The sequence below is a fragment of the Oncorhynchus mykiss genome, chromosome 13, assembly GCF_057628025.1.
Source record: "Oncorhynchus mykiss isolate SJ-2025 chromosome 13, ASM5762802v1, whole genome shotgun sequence".
In the NCBI taxonomy this organism is placed as follows: Eukaryota; Metazoa; Chordata; class Actinopteri; order Salmoniformes; family Salmonidae; genus Oncorhynchus; species Oncorhynchus mykiss.
This window is the reverse complement of record NC_143034.1, coordinates 15992878-16018832: the sequence shown is the minus strand read 5'-3', so window position 1 is coordinate 16018832 and position 25955 is coordinate 15992878. Positions and strand designations below refer to the sequence as shown.

The 25955-nt window shown below is 43.6% G+C and overlaps 1 protein-coding gene across 1 annotated transcript; it reads left to right on the top strand.

Annotated features, from left to right (window-relative positions):
• Positions 1 to 240: 240 nt before the first annotated feature.
• On the top strand, positions 241 to 25955 carry LOC118940319 (uncharacterized). Its single transcript, XM_090194604.1, has 17 exons — positions 241 to 280; positions 7650 to 7727; positions 7965 to 8309; positions 8477 to 8695; positions 8823 to 9167; positions 9267 to 9488; positions 10888 to 11220; positions 11332 to 11553; positions 11778 to 12119; positions 13031 to 13261; positions 13608 to 13722; positions 13934 to 14173; positions 18011 to 18050; positions 18206 to 18286; positions 18501 to 18581; positions 24774 to 24854; positions 24979 to 25955. The coding sequence occupies exons 2-17, from the start codon at positions 7673 to 7675 to the stop codon at positions 25000 to 25002; spliced, it is 2976 nt and encodes a 991-aa protein (XP_090050730.1). The 5' UTR covers positions 241 to 280; positions 7650 to 7672; the 3' UTR covers positions 25003 to 25955.

Genomic DNA, 25955 nt, shown 5'->3' with positions numbered 1-25955 from the left:
TCTTGTAAAACATGTAGGTCCACTCCTCATATAAAGAAATGTAACTACAGTATTCTGACTTTAGACCATTTTCTATTTAGATACAGTAACATCCCTTATGTGACATGCTGTTCCTGCATGTTAATGACCTGACTAGGCTACTTTTAAAATGTGTCCACCACAGAACTCACACTTAGGCTATGTCGGCTTCTACTAACACTTACAGTAGACTACGTCTTGTTACCACGCAGTGACAGTAAGTTGACTCACTGTTCAAGACCTCTCCCCTTCACTTCACTCTGTAAGTACTCTTGACAATATCTTGAAATATAGTTTTAGTTTTGATGTTTTTAGCCAAACATCACATGACTTACTGTATCTTTGTACTTGTTGGTTTATATTGAACTGTGTTTTGGTTGTTACATCAGGGCCTGTATTCATAAAGTGTCTCTGATGGTCCATATAATTATGATCTAAAAGGCTAAACTGATCCCAGATCAGCTCTCCTACTCTGATACACTTTGTGAATACAGACCCTGGACTGTGGTTTCATGTGTTTAGTTTAGTTCAGTTTATTCATTTACATGTTTAAAACATGATCAGTAGAGTATACCAGTAATACCCAGATCTCCATTCAATAGGATCATGTTCACTGTCAAAGTATAACAGGGTCAAGAATAACTGTCTGTGTGTGTGTGTGTGCACTTGTGGTGTTTGGTGTGTGTGTGAGTTCAAATGTATTTTGACATATTAATCTGATTGTTGGATATACAGTCACAATCTAAATGATTGTAGCATACAATATAGCTCACAAATACTGAGCTATATTGTCTGCTACAAAAGGTGGGACATACGATGTAAATGTGGTTTCACATAAATACTTGTACATGCTATTTTAAGATCTCTGAGAGCAATAGATTTGTTGTGGAGACATTTTAAAAATGGCCTAGAGAGTGAAAGTAGGAGTAAGAGTGATTGAGTGGATGCTTCGTAAGAGCTTTAGGAGTAGTATGAACATGAGACACAGTGATGGTTAGTTGTGTTTAGGAGTAGTATTAACATGAAACACAGTGATGGTGGGTTGTGTTTAGGAGTAGTATTAACATGAGACACAGTGATGGTGGGTTGTGATTAGGAGTATTATTAACATGAGACACAGTGATGGTGGGTTGTGTTTAGGAGTAGTATTAACATGAGACACAGTGATGGTGGGTTGTGTTTAGGAGTAGTATTAACATGAGACACAGTGATGGTGAGTTGTGTTTAGGAGTAGTATTAACATGAGACACAGTGATGGTGGGTTGTGTTTAGGAGTAGTATTAACATGAGACACAGTGATGGTGGGTTGTGTTTAGGAGTAGTATTAACATGAGACACAGTGATGGTGGGTTGTGTTTAGGAGTAGTATTGGTACATTAGACTACAAATATACAGTTGAAGTCAGGAGTTTAAATACACATTGGAGTCATTAAAACTTGTTTTTCAACCACTCCACACATTTCTTGTCAGCAAACTATAGTTTTGGACAGTCGGTTAGGACATCTCCTTTGTGCATGACACAAGTCATTTTTACAAAAATTGATTACAGACAGATTATTTCACTTAAAATTCACTGTTTCAAATTCCAGCGGGTCAGAAGTTTACATACACTAAGTTAAAAGCTTGGAAAATTCCCGAAAATTATGTCATGGCTTTAGAAGCTTCTGATGGGCTAATTGACATCATTTGAGTCAATTGGACGTGTACCTGTGGATGTATTTCCAGGCCTACCTTCAAACTCAGTGCCTCTTTGCTTGACATCATTGAACTGTGTTTTGGTTGTTACATCAGGGCCTGTATTCATAAAGTGTCTCAGATGGTCCATATAATTATGATCTAAAAGGCTAAACTGATCCCAGATCAGCTCTCCTACTCTGATACACTTTGTGAATACTGACCCTGGACTGTGGTTTCATGTGGTTAGTTTAGATCAGTTTATTCATTTACATGTTTAAAACATGATCAGTAGAGTTTACCAGTAACACCCAGATCTCCAATCAATAGGGTCATGTTCACTGTCATAGTATAACAGGGTCAAGAATAACTGTGTGTGTGTGTGTGTGTGTGTGTGTGTGTGTGTGTGTGTGTGTGTGTGTGTGTGTGTGTGTGTGTGTGTGTGTGTGTGTGTGTGTGTGTGTGTGTGTGTGTGTGTGTGTGTGTGTGCACGTGTGGTGTTTGGTGTGTGTTGGTGTGTGTGTGTGAGTTCAAATGGTGGGTTGTGTTTAGGAGTAGTATTAACATGAGACACAGTGATGGTGGGTTGTGTTTAGGGGTAGTATTAACATGAGACACAGTGGTGGTGGGTTGTGTTTAGGAGTAGTATTAACATGAGACACAGTGATGGTGGGTTGTGTTTAGGAGTAGTATTAACATGAGACACAGTGATGGTGGGTTGTGTTTAGGAGTAGTATTAACATGAGACACAGTGATGGTGGGTTGTGTTTAGGAGTAGTATTAACATGAGACACAGTGATGGTGGGTTGTGTTTAGGAGTAGTATTAACATGAGACACAGTGATGGTGGGTTGTGTTTAGGAGTAGTATTAACATGAGACACAGTGGTGGTGGGTTGTGTTTAGGAGTAGTATTAACATGAGACACAGTGGTGGTGGGTTGTGTTTAGGAGTAGTATTAACATGAGACACAGTGATGGTGGGTTGTGTTTAGGAGTAGTATTAACATGAGACACAGTGATGGTGGGTTGTGTTTAGGAGTAGTATTAACATGAGACACAGTGATGGTGGGTTGTGTTTAGGAGTAGTATTAACATGAGACACAGTGGTGGTGGGTTGTGTTTAGGAGTAGTATTAACATGAGACACAGTGGTGGTGGCTTAATAATTAGCCACATTGATTAGTCACATGAATCAGGACTAATTAAGTTGATGAAACGGCTTGTTTTACAAACGGTGGACCTACCAAATGGATGGGCATTCATAAAATTCCATTGTGGTCCGACGTGGTAGAAAACAGCCCCGTAAGCACAGGATGACATCTTTTTTGGTCATGTCCGAACTGGACATTTTTTTTGTGTTTTACAAATGGTAGACCTACAACATAGATGGGCATTCCTAAAATTACATTTCAGACAACACAGTACTTACCTCAGTAAGCATCGTCCAACACGGACACCTTTTGGATGGTGTTTTTGTGCATTCCAGAACGGCCCTGATTTCCACGTTCACGGAAGTTGGTTTTTGGTCTGGTCCGGACCAAATCTGAACCAATCAAAGACATCTGTGTTTGGTTGAGATTTTGCCCGGTCTGGACCAGCTTCCATTTGGCCCAAACAAAGATGTCTATGAATCACCTCTTTTCATCTTTCATTTAGAACCTAAAGTAACTTCAACACCTGGAAAAATAATTATTTTAAAACCACGACCTAGAGAACTAAGCACGCTGAAAATAAACAGAACTTCTGCAGAGTTGCACACACTGTGGTCCAACCAACAGCTCCACACAGAGAGCCAGAAGAGCTTTATTTCCTCCTTCCTGACTGCTGATGTGCTCTTAAAGTGGCAGCGCACGGTGAAGGCTCTGTGCAGGATTTCACCACAACATTAAACTATATATGTATAACAGGCTACATTAGACTATATATGGATAACAGGCTACATTATACATGTATAACAGGCTACATTAGACTATATAAGGATAACAGGCTACATTAGACTATATATGGATAACAGGCTACATTAGACTATATATGGATAACAGGCTACATTAGACTATATATGGATAACAGGCTACATTAGACTATATAAGGATAACAGGCTACATTAGACTATATAAGGATAACAGGCTACATTAGACTATATATGGATAACAGGCTACATTAGACTATATATGGATAACAGGCTACATTAGACTATATAAGGATAACAGGCTACATTAGACTATATATGGATAACAGGCTACATTAGACTATATATGGATAACAGGCTACATTAGACTATATAAGGATAACAGGCTACATTAGACTATATAAGGATAACAGGCTACATTAGACTATATATGGATAACAGGCTACATTAGACTATATATGGATAACAGGCTACATTAGACTATATATGGATAACAGGCTACATTAGACTATATATGGATAACAGGCTACATTAGACTATATATGGATAACAGGCTACATCAGACTATATATGGATAACACGCTACATTAGACTATATATGGATAACAGGCTACATTAGACTATATATGGATAACAGGCTACATTAGACTATACAGTATATGGACAGCAGCAGTCAATACAGCAGACTATGGTGATGATGATACTGATTCCTCTGCTAACTAATGCTACTACCAGTACTGTACACAAGGGTCAACAGTGTAACATAATATGAAAGTGGCATGGTGTACTACTACAGACATCAGTGTTTGTGTGCTTCTATGTGACTTAGTCAAGTAGCCAGTGTTGTGTTTCACCATTCTATCTGATGTAATGTCAGTTTGTAATGTTGTTATTAGCCCAACATTATTGAGGACATTATTATTAGGATGGTGCAGTAACGTTGAGATGCCAGTAGGAGGAGCTCTAGTCTAGAACACTGGAACCTTCAGTACCACACTGATACAGCTGATGAGGAGAGTAAATTGAATGTGTTTGTAGAATAGAATGAATGACATCATGGAACTGACCAAATGTAAATGGGACTTTGACCTGTTCCATGTAGAACTCAGAGGGACAAGACAACACATTCTAATATATTATAAATATTCCATATAGAATAGTCAACATATTGTTAACATGTTTCTGTATTTAAATAAAAGTGGAAATGGGGGACATTTTGTCCATTATAGAAATGTAGGGCCCATTTTAATACAGTAACCTCCCTTCTCTGACATGATGTTCTAGTCGTCATGCATGTTAATGTCTTAAAGAGGAAGAAAGGACTGTTCTGCATCAGCTACTTGTGTTCTGACTACATAAATATGTATCAACCACAGAACTGACACTTACTAGCAGTTGCCACACACTACCAGTAAGTTGACTCACTGTACAAGACCTCTCCCCTTCCCTTCACTCTGTAGGTACTCTAGACAATATCTTGAAATATAGTTTTGGGTTATTTGTTTTTAGTAATAAGTCATATACTTGAGGGTAATGTATCATTTTACTTGTTGTTATGTTATGAGATGTGTTTTGGTTGTTACATCAGGGCCAGTATTCATAAAGTGTCTCAGTGTAGGAGTGTTGATCTACATAGAGATGAGATGATTAACCAGGGTAAAAAAAGACATGCAAAATAACAATTTAACAGTGCAGTATGTGTGTGTGTGTTGTGTGTGTGTGTGTGTGTGTGTGTGTGTGTGTGTGTGCGTGTGTGTGTGTGTGTGCGGGGGATTTGTACACTGCTAGACATGACCACCTTGTTAACCTGATAGCCAGCCAGGTGAGACAAGTATTCTCACCAACAGCACACATGCATAAACATTCTTGTGCAAAGGGGCACCTTGTTAGCGCTGGAGAAGATGGCTGCCGTTTTATGGGATCTTAAAAACTTATTTGGGATAGGGGGCAGTATTCTGAAATTTTAATGAATGAGGTGCCCAAAGTAAACTGCCTGTTACTCAGGCCCAGAAACTAGCATATGCATATACAGTGGGGAGAATCATTATTTGATACAATGCTGATTTTGCAGGTTTACCTACTTACAACGCATGTAGAGGTCTGTAATTTTTATCATAGGTACACTTCAACTGTGAGAGACGGAATCTAAAACAAAAAAACTGAAAATCACATTGTATGATTTATAAGTAATTCATTTGCATTTTATTGCATGACATAAGTATTTGATCACCTACCAACCAGTAAGAATTCCGGCTCTCACAGACCTGTTAGTTTTTCTTTAAGAAGTCCTCCTGTTCTCCACTCATTACCTGTATTAACTGCACCTGTTTGAACTCAATCAAACAGACTCCAACCTCTCCACAATGGCCAAGACCAGAGAGTCTTGTGGTGGTGGGTTGTGTTTAGGAGTAGTATTAACATGAGACACAGTGATGGTGGGTTGTGTTTAGGAGTAGTATTAACATGAGACACAGTGATGGTGGGTTGTGATTAGGAGTAGTATTAACATGAGACACAGTGATGGTGGGTTGTGTTTAGGAGTAGTATTAACATGAGACACAGTGATGGTGGGTTGTGTTTAGGAGTAGTATTAACATGAGACCACCTGGAAAAATGGCTACCTCAGTATTTTACGCAAGATTTTCTGCGGGAGACACCATGTGACCACTACATATGGTCCCTTACGGCCATTCTTCAATGGAAATGCCTAAAAAGACGCCGCAATGTTGTAGACACCTTGGGGAATACGTGAAAAACGTAAGTTCATTCGTAGCGCATTCACAGCCATATAAGGAGTCATTGGCATGAGGCGGTTTCAAAAAATGTGGCACTTCCTGGTTGGATTTTTTTCTGGGTTTTGCCTGTAACATCAATTCTGTGGCACTCACAGACAATATCTTTGCAGTTTTGGAAACGTCAGAGTGTTTTCTTTCCAAAGCTGTAAATTATATGCTTAGTCGAGCATCTTTTCGTGACAAAATATCTTGTTTAAAACGGGAACGTTTTTCATCCAAACATTTTAATAGCGCCCCCTAATGCATAACTGGTTTTAATGTTATAAATAGTTTAGTCAACACATTGTTTACATGATTCTGTATGTAGTATAAAAGACCACAGTGAAAATTGACACATTTTTAAAAATAAAATAAATATATGCCCAGACTTGTCTTTTTCACAATTTCTGTTCTATTACAGTAACAGCCCTTTTCTGGCGTGTTGGTCTGGTTGTCGTGGATGTTAATGTCTTTACTAAACAGGAAGGACAGTTCTGCATCCACTACTTGTGTTCCGACTGCTTTTATAAGGTTTCAACTCTTACTTCTTGTTTTCACTCACTACCAGACAGTTGACTCACTGTACAAGACCTCTCCCCTTCACTTCACTCTGTAAGTACTGTGTGTGTGTGTGTGTGTGTGTGTGTGTGTGTGTGTGTGTGTGTGTGAGAGAGAAAGAGAGTGAGAGAGTGAAAGTCACTGGCTGTTTAGCCTCACAGCTTGCGGATAGGTGCTATCATTGAACCTGGTGGTCAGTCTTTAGTCACTGGCTGTTTAGCCTCACAGCTTGGGGATAGGTGCTATCATTGAACCTGGTGGTCAGTCTTTAGGCTGCTGTACAGATTGACGGACTGTAGAGGATTGAACATTTATCCTCCTATATTTGGGGTTCTGAGAATAAAACAGCTTCAGAACAATCAATGTAGAAATATGTGTTTACAGTTCAATAAGTGATTGTTGTTGTTGTTGTTTACAATGATGATGATGACTACTGTATATATTAGGAATTTATTTTTTGATTCACGTCAGTTTAAGTAGACAGACGTAGACAGACATGCAACACATCACACACATTACATACATACATAGTGCAGTAGACTTACAGACAGACAGTATTCACATAGACAACCATATAGCACAATACAACACAACACAATATGAGCCTGGTTCATTTTCAGTAATGAGGCCCTGTACCCCCATTTACAGTTTATACTTCTATGTATCAGGTGGAGTTATTCACCAGCTATAGAGTGAGTTGTTGTTTATGTTTCTAAGACTGCAGGGTGGGAGATGCAACAATGGCCTTGAGAACAGCAGGAAGTGTGTTGGTGGTCTTTCTCTGGTCTGTGACAGGTATGGTCTCATTCATAACTTATATGTTTGTCAATCTACAGACATGTGTATTACATTTGCTTGTGTTCTGTTAGGCATCTCCACTTCATTTTAAATAGTCATCACTCAGTGAGGTGTGAAACACAACTATCTGTGGTTTCCAATATGGCAACAAAGTGTGGACAAACCCTACCTTCAGTGTGAGCCAAATACCTTGTCCTAATTCTGATACCATTGTGATGTCTAACTGTGTTTCAGTGGTACTGGGTCAGGATGGCTGGAGTGTTACATACACCACTCAGAGTATCTGTACCTTGAAGGGGTCAACAGTGGAGCTGACCTGCTCTTACACATATCCCAGAGGTAAAGTCACAACAACCTTCTGGTACACTAAAATGGAGACTGGTGTAGAACCTAAAGATCTAGGTCAGGACCCAGAGTATGCAGGTCGTCTGGAGTATCATGGAGATAAGAAGAAAGACTGTACCCTGAAAATCACAGACCTGAGAGAGAGAGACTCAGCTACGTACAAGTTCAGATCATTAACAGATCAGGAAGGAGGGAAATATTCTGGAAGTCCTGGAGTCACTCTGTCTGTCACAGGTACAGTTAGTTACATTCAATATAGTTAAACTGTTGAATTCCATTTAGTTCAGGAAAATTGTCTTGGTTTGTGTTTATGCCTGTATAACATAGGATTTATTCCATCTTTGTATTAGAATGATAAGTCAGTTTTAAAGGGATTTACAGTGATATTGTTTTTTCTCCAGGTCTTCAGGTGAAGGTGACTGGTGGACATCAGGATAAGACACTGACCTGTAGCACCACCTGTACTCTGACTGACAACCCCACCTACATCTGGTACAAGAACGGACAACATCTAGATGAGAGCACCTCCCCCCAGTACAAATACTCAGTCTCCAATGACTATAATGCCAGTTATTACTGTGCTGTAAAAGGCCATGAGGACCTCCACTCTCCTGCAGTGTGTGAGTGTTCATTTAATACATTATACTGTGTGTTGGTTTCACTATGAGAACTTGAGAGCTTTGAGCATCTCTAGAAAGAACTGAGAACACAATCCAATTGACCTCTTGTTATGTCACTGTGTTTCAGGTGTTCAGGGTCAGAGCTGCAACAGAGTGACTTACACCAAGAGGAGAATCTGTGTCTTGAAGGGGTCAACAGTGGACATATCCTGTACTTATGTTGGTTATTATTCCACCACATCATCATTCTGGTTTAGAAGTGATACGTTGACCCCTGAAGACCTAACCACAGACCCAGGGTATGCAGGTCGTGTGAAGTACCCTGACAAAGAGACAAGGAGAAACGAAGGTCCCTTCACCCTGATAATCACAGATTTGAGAGAGGAGGACTCAGCTAAGTATCGCTTCACTTTTAAAACAAACAACTTTGAATGGGGTCATAGTTTCCCAGGAACAACTCTGTCTGTCACAGGTAATACTACAACTGTAAATCATATTGAATTACAGGAGAAAATAAATTAACCATCCTGTTAACACAGAGGTGTATGTGGTTTTATACATATTGTTTCAGGTCTGCAGGTGAAGGTGACTCCTGCTGCAGAGGGACAGAAGACACTGACCTGTATCACCACCTGTACTCTGACTGACAACCCCACCTACATCTGGTACAAGAACGGACAACATCTAGATGAGAGCACCTCCCCCCAGTACAAAGACCCAGTCTACAGTAACAGTAAAGACAGCTACTCCTGTGCTGTAAAAGGCCATGAGGATCTCCACTCTCCTGCAGTTTGTGAGTGTTTATTTATTAAGGGACAGATTGAAATTTACTGGGGGACGGGACAGGACTGGTCTTCAAAGTTTAAAATATTTTCACATGACCCTCCCCTTTTACTGTAAAATAAATTGAACACCCTCCCCCTCATAGAATTAACTCAAAGTAATGTTTACTACCACAAATAAGAATAACTGTAGCGACCTGCATTTATAAACGTGAATACCGACACTCCAGCCTGCTTTTGTGGCCTGATCGATGCCACGCAGGGCTACGGGCCAGAAGTTTGAGGGTTCCCGACCACCACAGACAAGCTCACCCTGCCTGTTCTATTGCACTGCCATCATATACAAAATATATGCAACACATTTTCCACCAACAGGTTTCTGTGCCAATGCAGCACACAACCAATAAACAAAGCATACTGACTTCAGACACTTCAATGTCATGGTTTGTGTTTTCAACACCACAATACATAGACAATGTAAATCTGGAAAAACAGAGAATACATCCCTCCCTACCTTGTAGTCTGACCCAGTATTGAAGGCTTGACAATCTCTGAATGTCATTCAACTTTTTGGGTGTTTTGTAACAAATGTCTCTTTCCGTTCATCAAATGGCTGCTGATCAGTTTGGATTGATTGACTGATTGATTTTATTTGTCAGTTAAAAGAATACATATATCAACAATATTATTTTAAGTGAACAGGATTGTTGTTTTAAAGGATTGCACAATAAAGTTGGTGACTTATTTCCATTGTGGTCCCTATGTTTTACATAAATACATTTACAATTATACTGAACAAAAATATAAACGCAACGTGCAACAATTTCAACCATTTTACTGAGTTACAGTTCATATAAGGTAATCAGTCAGATGAAATACTGTATATTCATTAGGTCCTAATCTATGGATTTCACATGACTGGGCAGGGTCACAACCATTTTACTGAGTTACAGTTCATATAAGGTAATCAGTCAGATAAAATACTGTATATTCATTAGGTCCTAATCTATGGATTTCACATGACTGGGCAGGGTCACAACCATGGGTGGGCTTGGGAGGGCATAGGCCCACCCACTGGGGAGCCAGGCCCAGCCAATCAGACTGAGGTTTTCCCAACAAAAGGGCTTTATCACAGACAGAATTACTCCTCAGTTTCATCAGCTGTCTGGGTGGCTGTTCTCAGATGATCCCGCAGGTGAAGAAGCCGGATGTGGAAATCCTGGGCTGAATGTAAAAAAACACACAATCCTCCCCAAAATAAAAACTAAATAGATCCCTAATACATCACTGTAAAACTGTATAGAATGTATATCAGTGTTGGTTTCATTTTATAATATGAGAACTGTTAGCATTTCTAGATAGAACTGAGAATACAATCTGTTGACCTCTTGTTATGTCACTGTGTTTCAGGTGTTTGGGGTCAGAGCTGCTACAGAGTGACTTACACCAATAGGATAATCTGTGTCTTGAAGGGGTCAACAGTGGACATATCCTGTACTTATGTTGGTTATTATTCCACCACATCATCATTCTGGTTTAGAAGTGATAAGTCGACCCCTGAAGACCTCACCACAGGCCCAGGGTATGCAGGTCGTGTGAAGTACACTGGAACATACAGAGGTCCCTTCACCCTGAGAATCACAGATCTGAGAGAGGAGGACTCAGCTGAGTATCGCTTCACTTTTAAAGCAAACAACTTTGAATGGGGTCATAGTTTCCCTGGAACAACTCTGTCTGTCACAGGTAATACTACCCTGTATGATACAACTGTAAATCATAATGAATTACAGGAGAAAATATATTAACCATCCTGTTAACACAGAGTTGTATGTGGTTTTATACATATTGTTTCAGGTCTGCAGGTGAAGGTGACTCCTGCTGCAGAGGGACAGAAGACACTGACCTGTATCACCACCTGTACTCTGACTGACAACCCCACCTACATCTGGTACAAGAATGGACAACATCTAGATGAGAGCACCTCCCCTAAGTACAAAGACCCAGTCTCCAGTAACTATGGAGACAGTTACTCCTGTGCTGTAAAAGGCCACGAGGATCTCCACTCTCCTGCAGTGTGTGAGTCTGAAATAAACTAGTATTTTATGTGGTATCATTTGGAACAAATAAGAATGGTTTTACTTTCTCTGTCAATATTCTTAACTAGATATATTGGAATGATAAACAGTTTTATAGATGTCAATATATATATTGTTTATTATTCTAAATGAACCTGTCCAACACATCTATAACATTGAGTCTCATTATGGTTTCAGGAATTGATCAGTTGCATTTTGTTTCAGGTGTTGTGGGTGAGAGCTGTATGAATGTGACTTACACCCATCAGAGTATCTGTGCTTTGAAAGGGTCAACAGTGGACATATCCTGCTTTTACACACATCCCAGTTGGCATAACGTCACAGAAGTGTCCTGGTTCAACAAATGGGAGTCTGGTGTCACTAAAGACCTGAGCCTGAACCCAGAGTATGCAGATCGTGTGGAATACCATCGACAAACAGAAAAGGACTCCACCCTGAGAATCACAGACCTGAGAGAAAGTGACTCAACTGAGTACAAGTTCAGATTTACATCTGGTAAGGCAAGATGGGGGTACAGCTTCCCTGGAACAACTCTGACTGTCACAGGTAACATAGCACATTATAAAGTTTTGAAGAGTCATGATGTTAATAATGAATTTAAACCAATTCTGAACCATGTACTCTTTATTGCTCTCCTTTAATTCAGATTCTCAGGTGGAGGTGACTCCTAAATGGAGTTCAGAGTCGAAGACACTCTCCTGTATCACCACCTGTACTCTGAGTAACCCCAACCCCATCTATATCTGGTACAAGAACGGACAACATCTAGATGAGAGCAACTCCCCCCAGTACAAAGACCCAGTCTCCAGTAACTATGACGATAGTTACTCCTGTGCTGTAAAAGGTCATGAGGATCTCCTCTCTCCTGCAGTGTGTGAGTGTTTCTTTATTAACAATACTGTTTAACCTAAATGTGTGTTGGTTTCACTATGAGAACTTGAGAACTTTTAGCATTTCTAGAAATAACTGAGAATATAATCCAATTGACCTCTTGTTATGTCACTGTGTGTCAGGTGTTTGGGGTCAGAGCTGCTACAGAGTGACTTACACCAATAGGATAATCTGTGTCTTGAAGGGGTCAACAGTGGACATATCCTGTACTTATGTTGGTTATAATTCCACCACATCAACATTATGGCTTAGAAGTGATAAGTCGACCCCTGAAGACCTAACCAGAGACCCAGGGTATGCAGGTCGTGTGGAGTACACTGGAACATACAAAGGTCCCTTCACCTTGAGAATCACAGATCTGAGAGAGGAGGACTCAGCTGAGTATCGCTTCACTTTTAAAGCAAACAACTTTGATTGGGGTCATAGTTTCCCAGGAACAACTCTGTCTGTCACAGGTAATACTACACTATATGATACAACTGTAAATCATATTGAATTACAGGAGAAAATATATGAACCATCCTGTTAACACAGAGTTGTATGTGGTTTTATACATATTGTTTCAGGTCTGCAGGTGAAGGTGACTCCTGCTGCAGAGGGACAGAAGACTCTGACCTGTATCACCACCTGTACTCTGACTGACAACCCCACCTACATCTGGTACAAGAACGGACAACGTCTAGATGAGCCCACTTCCCAACAATACTCTAGTAATACCCTAGTAGTGTTGGGTCATTCTGCAGACAGTTACTCCTGTACTGTAGAACACCATGAGGACCTCCACTCTCCTGCAGTGTGTGAGTGTGTATTAAACTACTATTATACTGAGAAAGTATCAATTTAAGGTCAATAAGAAGGGTATTACTGATTTATCTATCAATATGCATCATTACATAGAAATTACAGACAATGTCATAATGTTTGCATGTCTATTGTTAGAATGTTCAGTACCTCAAACACTTGAAGAATAGTTTAGTAGACACTCAAGTCCTAAAGTATCTCCAAATGTATTATTGTTCATGTTTTGTGTAAGTGATAGTTTTAGATAGTCCTCTGAGTTTAGATATGATTTATTTTTAGACATGACGTCATTTGAGGTAGTATACTACTGTCCTACCCCTCTGACAAATTCTCCTTTACCAGATGGCCCAAAGAACACCTCAGTGTCAGTCAGTCCCTCTGGTGAAATAGTGGAGGGCAGTTCAGTGACTCTGACCTGCAGCAGTGATGCCAACCCACCTGTGGACAAATACACCTGGTACAAGAAGAACGTAACCTCACCAAAAGCATCAGGACAGAGTTACAGCATCACTAACATCATCTCTGAGGACAGAGGAGAATATTACTGTGAGGCCCAGAATGGAAGAGGATCTATGAACTCTACAGCTCTGATGATCATTGTAGCAGGTAAAGTTACATCTTCAATACTTCAATACAAAATGATGTTCAAAAAGAAATGATGTTTCAAGGTATCTTCTTCTAGTTTGCCTCATTACACTTTGGTTTATAACTATACATAGGCTTCTATATACAAGTATTACATTAATGTCCTGTATTGCTGTATATTCATTTTCACTTCATAATAACATGTTCTCATATGATCTGTATTATATTACAGGGAAACCCACCTCCTTTGTGACTGCAGCTGTAGGAATCATAGTGGTTGTTCTGATTCTCATCCTCTGTCTCTCTGGATTCATGTGGTTCAGGTGAGTGAAAATTGTCACGATCGTCGTATTGAGTAGACCAAAGTGCAGCGTGCTGTGAATGCATACTTTACTGAAAGGACGAAAAAACACGAAGTACACTAAACAAAACAAACAAACTAACAAGACGACCGTGACCACTATAGAAACACTGTGCTAACATGAAACATCACATAGACAATAACCCACAAACCACAATACAACACAGGCTACCTAAATATGGTTCCCAATCAGAGACAACGACAAACACCTGCCACTGACTGAGAACCATATCAGGCCAAAACACATAGAAATAGACAAACTAGACATACAACATATAATGCCCACTCCTGTCACACCCTGACCAAACAAAACATAGAAACAAACAGCGCAAATCATGGTCAGAGTGTGACAGAAAATATATATTTGTATTATTCTTCCACCTTAGCACACTGATTTGTTCTTAACTCATTAAGGTATAGGCCCAATGCCCTTAACCACTAGGCCACCTGGCGCGGCAGGTAACTTAGTGGTTAGAGTGTTGAACTTGCAACCAAGATTTAGACTGCAAACTCTCCTTCCAGACTCATATCAAACATCTCCAATCGAAAATCAAATCAAGAGTCGGCTTTCTATTCCGCAACAAAGCCTCCTTCACTCACGCCGCCAAGCTTACCCTAGTAAAACTGACTATCCTACCGATCCTCGACTTCGGCGATGTCATCTACAAAATGGCTTCCAACACTCTACTCAGCAAACTGGATGCAGTCTATCACAGTGCCATCCGTTTTGTCACTAAAGCACCTTATACCACCCACCACTGCGACTTGTATGCTCTAGTCGGCTGGCCCTCGCTACATATTCGTCGCCAGACCCACTGGCTCCAGGTCATCTACAAGTCCATGCTAGGTAAAGCTCCGCCTTATCTCAATTATCTTATCTCAATTATCTCAATTTCAATAAGCATTTCTCTACTGCTGGCCATGCTTTCCACCTGGCTACTCCTACCCCTGTCAACAGCACTGCACCCCCAACAGCAACTCGCCCAAGCCTTCCCCATTTCTCCTTCTCCCAAATCCATTCAGCTGATGTTCTGAAAGAGCTGCAAAATCTGGACCCCTACAAATCAGCCGGGCTAGACAATCTGGACCCTTTCTTTCTAAAATTATCTGCCGAAATTGTTGCCACCCCTATTACTAGCCTGTTCAACCTCTCTTTCGTGTCGTCTGAGATTCCCAAAGATTGGAAAGCAGCTGCGGTCATCCCCCTCTTCAAAGGGGGGGACACTCTTGACCCAAACTGCTACAGACCTATATCTATCCTACCATGCCTTTCTAAGGTCTTCGAAAGCCAAGTCAACAAACAGATTACCGACCATTTTGAATCTCACCATACCTTCTCTGCTATGCAATCTGGTTTCAGAGCTGGTCATGGGTGCACCTCAGCCACGCTCAAGGTCCTAAACGATATCTTAACCGCCATCGATAAGAAACATTACTGTGCAGCCGTATTCATTGATCTGGCCAAGGCTTTCGACTCTGTCAATCACCACATCCTCATCGGCAGACTCAACAGCCTTGGTTTCTCAAATGATTGCCTCGCCTGGTTCACCAACTACTTCTCTGATAGAGTTCAGTGTGTCAAATCTGAGGGTCTGTTGTCCGGACCTCTGGCAGTCTCTATGGGGGTGCCACAGGGTTCAATTCTTGGACCGACTCTCTTCTCTGTATACATCAATGAGGTCGCTCTTGCTGCTGGTGAGTCTCTGATCCACCTCTACGCAGACGACACCATTCTGTATACTTCCGGCCCTTCTTTGGACACTGTGTTAACAACCCTCCAGGCAAGCTTCAATGCCATACAACTCTCCTTCCGTGGCCTCCAACTGCTCTTAAATACAAGTAAAACTAAATGCATGCTCTTCAACCGATCACTACCTGCACCTACCCGCCTGTCCAACATCACTACTCTGGACGGCTCTGACTTAGAATACGTGGACAACTACAAATACTTAGGTGTCTGGTTAGACTGTAAACTCTCCTTCCAGACCCATATCAAACATGTCCAATCCAAAGTTAAATCTAGAATTGGCTTCCTATTTCGCAACAAAGCATCCTTCACTCATGCTGCCAAACATACCCTTGTAAAACTGACCATCCTACCAATCCTCGACTTTGGCGATGTAATTTACAAAATAGCCTCCAATACCCTACTCAACAAACTGGATGCAGTCTATCACAGTGCAATCCGTTTTGTCACCAAAGCCCCATACACTACCCACCATTGCGACCTGTACGCTCTCGTTGGCTGGCCCTCGCTTCATACTCGTCGCCAAACCCACTGGCTCCATGTCATCTACAAGACCCTGCTAGGTAAAGTCCCCCCTTATCTCAGCTCGCTGGTCACCATAGCATCTCCCACCTGTAGCACACGCTCCAGCAGGTATATCTCTCTAGTCACCCCCAAAACCAATTCTTTCTTTGGCCGCCTCTCTTTCCAGTTCTCTGCTGCCAATGACTGGAACGAACTACAAAAATCTCTGAAACTGGAAACACTTATCTCCCTCACTAGCTTTAAGCACCAACTGTCAGAGCAGCTCACAGATTACTGCACCTGTACATAGCCCACATATAATTTAGCCCTATCAACTACCTCTTTCCCAACTGTATTTAATTAATTAATTTATTTTGCTCCTTTGCACCCCATTATTTTTATTTCTACTTTGCACATTCTTCCATTGCAAAACTACCATTCCAGTGTTTTACTTTCTATATTGTATTTACCTTGCCACCAAGGCCTTTTTTTGCCTTTACCTCCCTTCTCACCTCATTTGCTCACATTGTATATAGACTTGTTTATACTTTATTATTGACTGTATGTTTGTTTTACTCCATGTGTAACTCTGTGTTGTTGTATCTGTCGAACTGCTTTGCTTTATCTTGGCCAGGTCGCAATTGTAAATGAGAACTTGTTCTCAACTTGCCTACCTGGTTAAATAAAGGTAAAATAAAAATAAATAAAATAAATAAATCTCAGCTCACTTGTCACGATGGCAACACCCATCCGTAGCACGCGCTCCAGCAGGTGTATCTCTGATCATCCCTAAAGCCAACACCTCATTTGGCCGCCTTTCGTTCCAGTACTCTGCTGCCTGTGACTGGAACGAATTGCAAAAATCGCTGAAGTTGGAGACTTTTATCTCCCTCACCAACTTCAAACATCAGCTATCTGAGCAGCTAACCGATCGCTGCAGCTGTACATAGTCTATTGGTAAATAGCCCACCCATTTTCACCTACCTCATCCCCATACTGTTTTTATTTATTTACTTTTCTGCTCTTTTGCACACCAATATCTTTACCTGTACATGACCATCTGATCATTTATCACTCCAGTGTTAATCTGCAAAATTGTAATTTTTCACCTACCTCCTCATGCCTTTTGCACACATTGTATATAGACTCCCCCTTTTTTTTCTACTGTGTTATTGACTTGTTAATTGTTTACTCCATGTGTAACTCTGTGTTGTCTGCTCATACTGCTATGCTTTATCTTGGCCAGGTCGCAGTTGCAAATGAGAACTTGTTCTCAACTAGCCTACCTGGTTAAATAAAGGTGAAATAAAAAAATAATAATAAAATAAAAAAAAAGATTGAATCTTTGAGATGAAAATATACAAATCTGTCGTTCTTCCTCTGAACAAGCCAGTTAACCCACTGTTCCTAGGCTGTCATTGTAAATAAGAGTTTGTTCTTAACTGACTTGCCTAGTTAAATAAAGGTAAAATAAACCTGTTAAAATGTATTTGTAATATATCAACTTACTTACTAACAGAGCAGAACTCACTCTGTCCCTCATTACAGGAGATCCACAGGAGGAAGTGATGCCACAGCAGACACACAGGTGATTCTATTAGTTGCAACAGGGTTTCAGCTGTGTCGTGCTGGGCAAAAAACTAAATGTTCACCCAGGGGGTTACAACTCCATTTTCATACTATTTTTATTGTTACCTCTCTCGCTCTCGCTCTCTCGCTCTCCCTCTCGCTCTCTCTCCACAGAGTGTCCGTCCTGACTGTAACAGTGACACGTACACAGCTCTGAACATGAGGACCATGTCCCCTGACTATGACACTCTGATAGCAAGTCTCTTTTAATAAATTTGGTTTGCTTATGAGTGTGTGTTTTATACAGTACTTGAATATGTTTACAGTAAATTATGGAAAGACTGGTGTTTCAAAGAACTCATGCATTTCCTCTCTCCCTCCCTCTCCTTCTCTCCCTCCCTCTCCTTCTCTCCCTCCCTCTCCTTCTCTCCTTCTCTCTCTTTCTCACTCTCTCTCTTTCTGTCCACAGAGTGTCCATCCTGACCCTAACAGTGATACGTACACACCTCTGAACATGAAGACCAGGTCACCAGAGTATGACACCCTGGCAGTAAGTGTGTGTGTGTGTGTGTGTGTGTGTGTGTGTGTGTGTGTGTGTGTGTGTGTGTGTGTGTGTGTGTGTGTGTGTGTGTGTGTGTGTGTGTGTGTGTGTGTGTGTGTGTGTGTGTGTGTGCGTATAAAATGTGGGAGTGCTACTTCAGTATGTCTTTTTTCAGAATGTGAGGGGAATCTCCCACTGAAGAGTATCACCACAGAACCTGGACTGAAGAGAACAACCACAGATCCTGGACTGAAGAGAGGCACCACAGATCCTGGACTGAAGAGAGGCACCATAGATCCTGGACTGAAGAGAACCACCACAGATCCCAGACTGAAGAGAACAACCAACATTGAACCTGGACTGAAGAGAAGCACCACAGAACCTTCCCCTTAAGACGGCTTCTCGCAAGTTGACCCCGCGGTTCATTGGTCCGTTCCGTATTTCTCGGGTCATTAATCCTGTCGCAGTTCGACTTCTTCTTCCGCGATACCTTCGTCGCGTCCACCCGGTCTTCCATGTCTCCTGCATCAAGCCCGTCCTTCGCGCCCCCGCTCGTCTTCCCCCCCCCCCCCCCATCCTTGTCGAGGGCGCACCCATCTACAGGGTCCGTAGAATTTTGGACATGCGTCCTCGGGGCCGTGGTCACCAGTACCTCGTAGATTGGGAGGGGTACGGTCCTGAGGAGAGGAGTTGGGTTCCCTCTCGGGACGTGCTGGACCGTGCGCTGATCGAGGATTTCCTCCGTTGCCGCCAGGTTTCCTCCTCGAGTGCGCCAGGAGGCGCTCGGTGAGTGGGGGGGTACTGTCATGTACTGTCATGTTGTGTCTTGTCTCTGTCCTTTCCCTTCACCCTGTCTCCCTCTGCTGGTCGTTGTTAGGTTACCTTTTCTCCTCCTCTTTCCCCCAGCTGTACCTTGTCTCCTCCTAACTACCCATTCACCCCGTTTCCCACCTGTTCCCTTTTTCCCTCTGATTAGGTCCCTATATCTCTCTCTGTTTTTGTTCCTGTCCTTGTCGGATTCTTGTTTGTTGTGTTTCATGCCTGAACCAGACTGTCGTCATGTTTGCTGTAACCTTGTCTTGTCCTGTCGGAATCTGCCGGTCCGTCTGAGCCTACCTATGTTTGGTAATTAAAGAAGCTCTGTCTAAGTTAATTCGCTTTTGGGTCCTCATTCACGCACCGTAACAGAAGAATCCGACCAAGAATGGACCCAGCGACTTCGGATCCTCTCCACTCAGCCGTCGGGATCCAGGGAGCGATGCTAGGCAGACACGAGCAGGAAGTGTCTGCTGCTCGACATGCTGTTGAGACCCTGGCCACCCAAGTCTCCAACCTCACAGAACAGGTTCACCATCTCCGCCTCGATCCACCGGCCACTCCCAGGGCTTTCGAATCTCCGGAGCCCAGAATCAATAACCCGCCGTGTTACTCTGGGGAGCCCACTGAATGCCGCTCGTTCCTCACCCAGTGTGATATTGTGTTTTCTCTCCAGCCCAACACTTACTCCAGGAGCACTGCTCGTGTCGCCTACGTCATATCTCTCCTTATTAGACGGGCTCGTGAGTGGGGCACGGCAATCTGGGAGGCAAGGGCTGAGTGTACTAACCAGTATCAGGACTTTAAGGAGGAGATGATACGGGTTTTTGATCGATCTGTTTTTGGGGAGGAGGCTTCCAGGGCCCTGTCTTCCCTATGTCAAGGCAATCGATCCATAACAGACTACTCTATTGAGTTTCGCACTCTTGCTGTCTCCAGTGGCTGGAACGAGCCGGCCTTGCTCGCTCGTCTTCTGGAGGGTCTCCGCGCAGAGGTAAAGGATGAGATTCTCTCCCGGGAGGTTCCTTCCAGCGTGGATTCCTTGATTGAACTCGCTATTCGCATTGAGCGACGGGTTGATCTTCGTCACCGAGCTCGTGGAAAGGAGCTTGCGCTCTCCGTCGCCCCCCTCTCCGCATCACTACCATCTTCCTCTGCCGGCTCGGGTGCTGAGCCCATGCAGCTGGGAGGTATCCGCATCTCGACTAAGGAGAGGGAACGGAGAATCACCAACCGCCTCTGTCTCTATTGCGGTTCCGCTGGTCATTTTGTCACTTCATGTCCAGTAAAAGGCCAGAGCTCGTCAGTAAGCGGAGGGCTACTGGTGAGCGCTACTACTCCTGTCTCTCCTTCAAGATCCTGCACTACCTTGTCGGTCCATCTACGCTGGACCGGTTCGTCAGCTTCCTGCAGTGCCTTAATAGACTCTGGGGCGGAGGGCTGTTTTATGGACGAGACCTGGGCTCGGGAACATGACATTCCTCTCAGACAGTTAAAGGAGCCCACGGCCTTGTTCGCCCTGGATGGTAGTCCTCTCCCCAGGATTCAGCGTGAGACGCTACCTTTAACCCTCACTGTTTCTGGTAATCATAGTGAAACCATTTCTTTTTTAATTTTTCGTTCACCTTTTACACCTGTTGTTTTGGGCCATCCCTGGCTAGTTTGTCATAATCCTTCCATTAATTGGTCTAGTAATTCTATCCTCTCCTGGAACGTCTCTTGTCATGTGAAATGTTTAATGTCTGCTATCCCTCCTGTTTCCTCTGTCTCTTCTTCACAGGAGGAGCCTGGTGATTTGACAGGGGTGCCGGAGGAATATCACGATCTGCGCACGGTGTTCAGTCGGTCCAGGGCCACCTCTCTTCCTCCACACCGGTCGTATGATTGTAGTATTGATCTCCTTCCGGGAACCACCCCCCCCCCCGGGGTAGACTATACTCTCTGTCGGCTCCCGAACGTAAGGCTCTCGAAGATTATTTGTCTGTAGCTCTTGACGCCGGTACCATAGTCCCCTCCTCCTCTCCCGCCGGAGCGGGGTTTTTTTTTGTCAAGAAGAAGGACGGGTCTCTGCGCCCCTGCATAGATTATCGGGGGCTGAATGACTTAACAGTGAAGAATCGTTATCCGCTTCCTCTTATGTCTTCAGCCTTCGAGATCCTGCAGGGAGCCAGGTTTTTCACTAAGTTGGACCTTCGTAACGCTTACCATCTCGTGCGCATCAGGGAGGGGGACGAGTGGAAGACGGCGTTTAACACTCCGTTAGGGCACTTTGAATACCGGGTTCTTCCTTTCGGCCTCGCTAACGCTCCAGCTGTCTTTCAGGCATTAGTCAATGATGTCCTGAGAGACATGCTGAACATCTTTGTTTTCGTTTACCTTGACGATATCCTGATTTTTTCACCGTCACTCCAGATTCATGTTCAGCACGTTCGACGTGTCCTCCAGCGCCTTTTAGAGAATTGTCTTTTTGTGAAGGCTGAGAAGTGCACTTTTCATGCCTCCTCCGTCACATTTCTCGGTTCTGTTATTTCCGCTGAAGGCATTAAGATGGATCCCGCTAAGGTCCAAGCTGTCATTGATTGGCCCGTCCCTAAGTCACGCGGCGAGCTGCAGCGCTTTCTCGGCTTCGCGAACTTCTATCGTCGTTTCATCCGTAATTTCGGTCAGGTGGCAGCTCCTCTCACAGCCCTTACTTCTGTCAAGACGTGCTTTAAGTGGTCCGTTTCCGCCCAGGGAGCTTTTGATCTCCTCAAGAATCGTTTTACATCCGCTCCTATCCTTGTTACACCTGACGTCTCTAGACAGTTCGTTGTCGAGGTTGACGCGTCAGAGGTGGGCGTGGGAGCCATTCTTTCTCAGCGCTCCCTCTCTGACGACAAGGTCCACCCATGCGCGTATTTTTCTCATCGCCTGTCGCCGTCGGAACGTAACTATGATGTGGGTAACCGCGAACTGCTCGCCATCCGGTTAGCCCTAGGCGAATGGCGACAGTGGTTGGAGGGGGCGACCGTTCCTTTTGTCGTTTGGACTGACCATAGGAACCTTGAGTACATCCGTTCTGCCAAACGACTTAATGCGCCTGACGCGCGTTGGGCGCTGTTTTTCGCTCGTTTCGAGTTCGTGATTTCTTATCGTCCGGGCTCTAAGAACACCAAGCCTGATGCTTTGTCTCGTCTCTTCAGTTCTTCAGTAGCCTCCACTGACCCCGAGGGGATTCTCCCTGAGGGGCGTGTTGTCGGGTTGACTGTCTGGGGAATTGAGAGGCAGGTAAAACAAGCGCTCACTCACACTCCGTCGCCGCGCGCTTGTCCTAGGAACCTTCTTTTCGTTCCCGTTCCTACTCGTCTGGCCGTTCTTCAGTGGGCTCACTCTGCCAAGTTAGCCGGCCACCCTGGCGTTCGGGGTACGCTTGCTTCCATTCGCCAGCGTTTTTGGTGGCCCACCCGGGAGCATGACACGCGTCGTTTCGTGGCTGCTTGTTCGGTCTGCGCGCAGACTAAGTCCGGTAACTCTCCTCCTGCCGGCCGTCTCAGGCCGCTTCCTATTCCCTCTCGACCGTGGTCTCACATCGCCTTAGATTTTGTCACCGGACTGCCTTCGTCAGCGGGGAAGACTGTTATTCTTACGGTTGTCGATAGGTTCTCTAAGGCGGCTCATTTCATTCCCCTTGCTAAGCTTCCTTCTGCTAAAGAGACGGCACAAATCATCATCGAGAATGTTTTCAGAATTCATGGCCTTCCATCAGACGTCGTTTCGGACAGAGGTCCGCAATTCACGTCTCAATTTTGGAGGGAGTTTTGCCGTTTGATTGGGGCTTCCGTCAGTCTCTCTTCCGGCTTTCACCCCCAGTCTAACGGTCAAGCAGAACGGGCCAATCAGACTATTGGTCGCATCTTACGCAGTCTTTCTTTTCGTAACCCTGCGTCTTGGTCAGAACAGCTCCCCTGGGCAGAATACGCCCACAACTCGCTTCCTTCGTCTGCGACCGGGCTATCTCCTTTTCAGAGTAGCCTCGGGTACCAGCCTCCGCTGTTCTCATCTCAGTTCGCCGAGTCCAGCGTCCCCTCCGCTCAGGCTTTTGTCCAACGTTGCGAGCGCACCTGGAAGAGGGTCAGGTCTGCACTTTGCCGTTATAGGACGCAGACTGTGAGGGCTGCTAATAAGCGTAGAACTAAGAGTCCTAGATATTGTCGCGGTCAGAGAGTTTGGCTCTCCACTCAGAACCTTCCCCTTAAGACGGCTTCTCGCAAGTTGACCCCGCGGTTCATTGGTCCGTTCCGTATTTCTCGGGTCATTAATCCTGTCGCAGTTCGACTTCTTCTTCCGCGATACCTTCGTCGCGTCCACCCGGTCTTCCATGTCTCCTGCATCAAGCCCGTCCTTCGCGCCCCCGCTCGTCTTCCCCCCCCCCCCCCATCCTTGTCGAGGGCGCACCCATCTACAGGGTCCGTAGAATTTTGGACATGCGTCCTCGGGGCCGTGGTCACCAGTACCTCGTAGATTGGGAGGGGTACGGTCCTGAGGAGAGGAGTTGGGTTCCCTCTCGGGACGTGCTGGACCGTGCGCTGATCGAGGATTTCCTCCGTTGCCGCCAGGTTTCCTCCTCGAGTGCGCCAGGAGGCGCTCGGTGAGTGGGGGGGTACTGTCATGTACTGTCATGTTGTGTCTTGTCTCTGTCCTTTCCCTTCACCCTGTCTCCCTCTGCTGGTCGTTGTTAGGTTACCTTTTCTCCTCCTCTTTCCCCCAGCTGTACCTTGTCTCCTCCTAACTACCCATTCACCCCGTTTCCCACCTGTTCCCTTTTTCCCTCTGATTAGGTCCCTATATCTCTCTCTGTTTTTGTTCCTGTCCTTGTCGGATTCTTGTTTGTTGTGTTTCATGCCTGAACCAGACTGTCGTCATGTTTGCTGTAACCTTGTCTTGTCCTGTCGGAATCTGCCGGTCCGTCTGAGCCTACCTATGTTTGGTAATTAAAGAAGCTCTGTCTAAGTTAATTCGCTTTTGGGTCCTCATTCACGCACCGTAACAATTTTTATTGTTACCTCTCTCGCTCTCGCTCTCTCGCTCTCCCTCTCGCTCTCTCTCCACAGAGTGTCCGTCCTGACTGTAACAGTGACACGTACACAGCTCTGAACATGAGGACCATGTCCCCTGACTATGACACTCTGATAGCAAGTCTCTTTTAATAAATTTGGTTTGCTTATGAGTGTGTGTTTTATACAGTACTTGAATATGTTTACAGTAAATTATGGAAAGACTGGTGTTTCAAAGAACTCATGCATTTCCTCTCTCCCTCCCTCTCCTTCTCTCCCTCCCTCTCCTTCTCTCCCTCCCTCTCCTTCTCTCCTTCTCTCTCTTTCTCACTCTCTCTCTTTCTGTCCACAGAGTGTCCATCCTGACCCTAACAGTGATACGTACACACCTCTGAACATGAAGACCAGGTCACCAGAGTATGACACCCTGGCAGTAAGTGTGTGTGTGTGTGTGTGTGTGTGTGTGTGTGTGTGTGTGTGTGTGTGTGTGTGTGTGTGTGTGTGTGTGTGTGTGCGTATAAAATGTGGGAGTGCTACTTCAGTATGTCTTTTTTCAGAATGTGAGGGGAATCTCCCACTGAAGAGTATCACCACAGAACCTGGACTGAAGAGAACAACCACAGATCCTGGACTGAAGAGAGGCACCACAGATCCTGGACTGAAGAGAGGCACCATAGATCCTGGACTGAAGAGAACCACCACAGATCCCAGACTGAAGAGAACAACCAACATTGAACCTGGACTGAAGAGAAGCACCACAGAACCTGGACTGAAGAGAAGCACCATAGATCCTGGACTGAAGAGAACCACCACAGATCCCAGACTGAAGAGATCCACCAACATTGAACCTGGACTGAAAATGATCACCACACAACCTGGACTGAAGGTTCCAATACAAAATGAGGCCTTACACCTCTATTCTATTGCTGCCATATCTAGAAGTTTTTACACAGCATGAACATTAACTTTTCACTAAATACTGGAATATATATTTTGGAATGGAATATATTGATGATAAATGAGATGGGTTATATTTTGATGTCAATCTGTTAACTATCTTTAGTTTTATTTCTGATCTTTCTATGTGATTTTGTCATATACAGATGTTTTATAACATCAATAGTCCTACTTTCCTCAGCAACTAATGTGGATCATATTGAAAACAGCTTTTTCATATTTTAGCTCTTGGACCAGGTTTCTCCGGATGTGTTTAATGATGATTAACTTTGTACTGCTGTCATATTTTATTACTAATTTTATATTACGTAATACAATATTGTTCCGTCATGATATATTTTTTATTTTAAAATAAATGTAATCAGTCCGTTATTATAATTTCCAACATTTTGGTAGGCTATTTGTTAGTCAACTTGTCTATCATTTCTAAAGACATGCAGTGGCGACACGTCATTCAGGGCAGTTGAGGCAGAGCTAAATCTGTTTTCAGCCCCATGGTTAGCTTTTTCTGTTGCTTGTTTTGCATATTTTGAAATTAATACGTGACACATCAGTTTGCAAATAAAGTTAATAAATA

Coding starts and splice junctions, on each gene's coding strand:
- LOC118940319 (XM_090194604.1), top strand. CDS start 7,673: ATGGCCTTGAGAACAGCAGGAAGTGTGTTGGTGGTCTTTCTCTGGTCT. Junction 9,489..10,887: donor TCTCCACTCTCCTGCAGTTT/GTGAGTGTTTAT, acceptor ACTGTGTTTCAG/GTGTTTGGGGTCAGAGCTGC. Junction 18,287..18,500: donor CTGACTATGACACTCTGATA/GCAAGTCTCTTT, acceptor TTCTGTCCACAG/AGTGTCCATCCTGACCCTAA.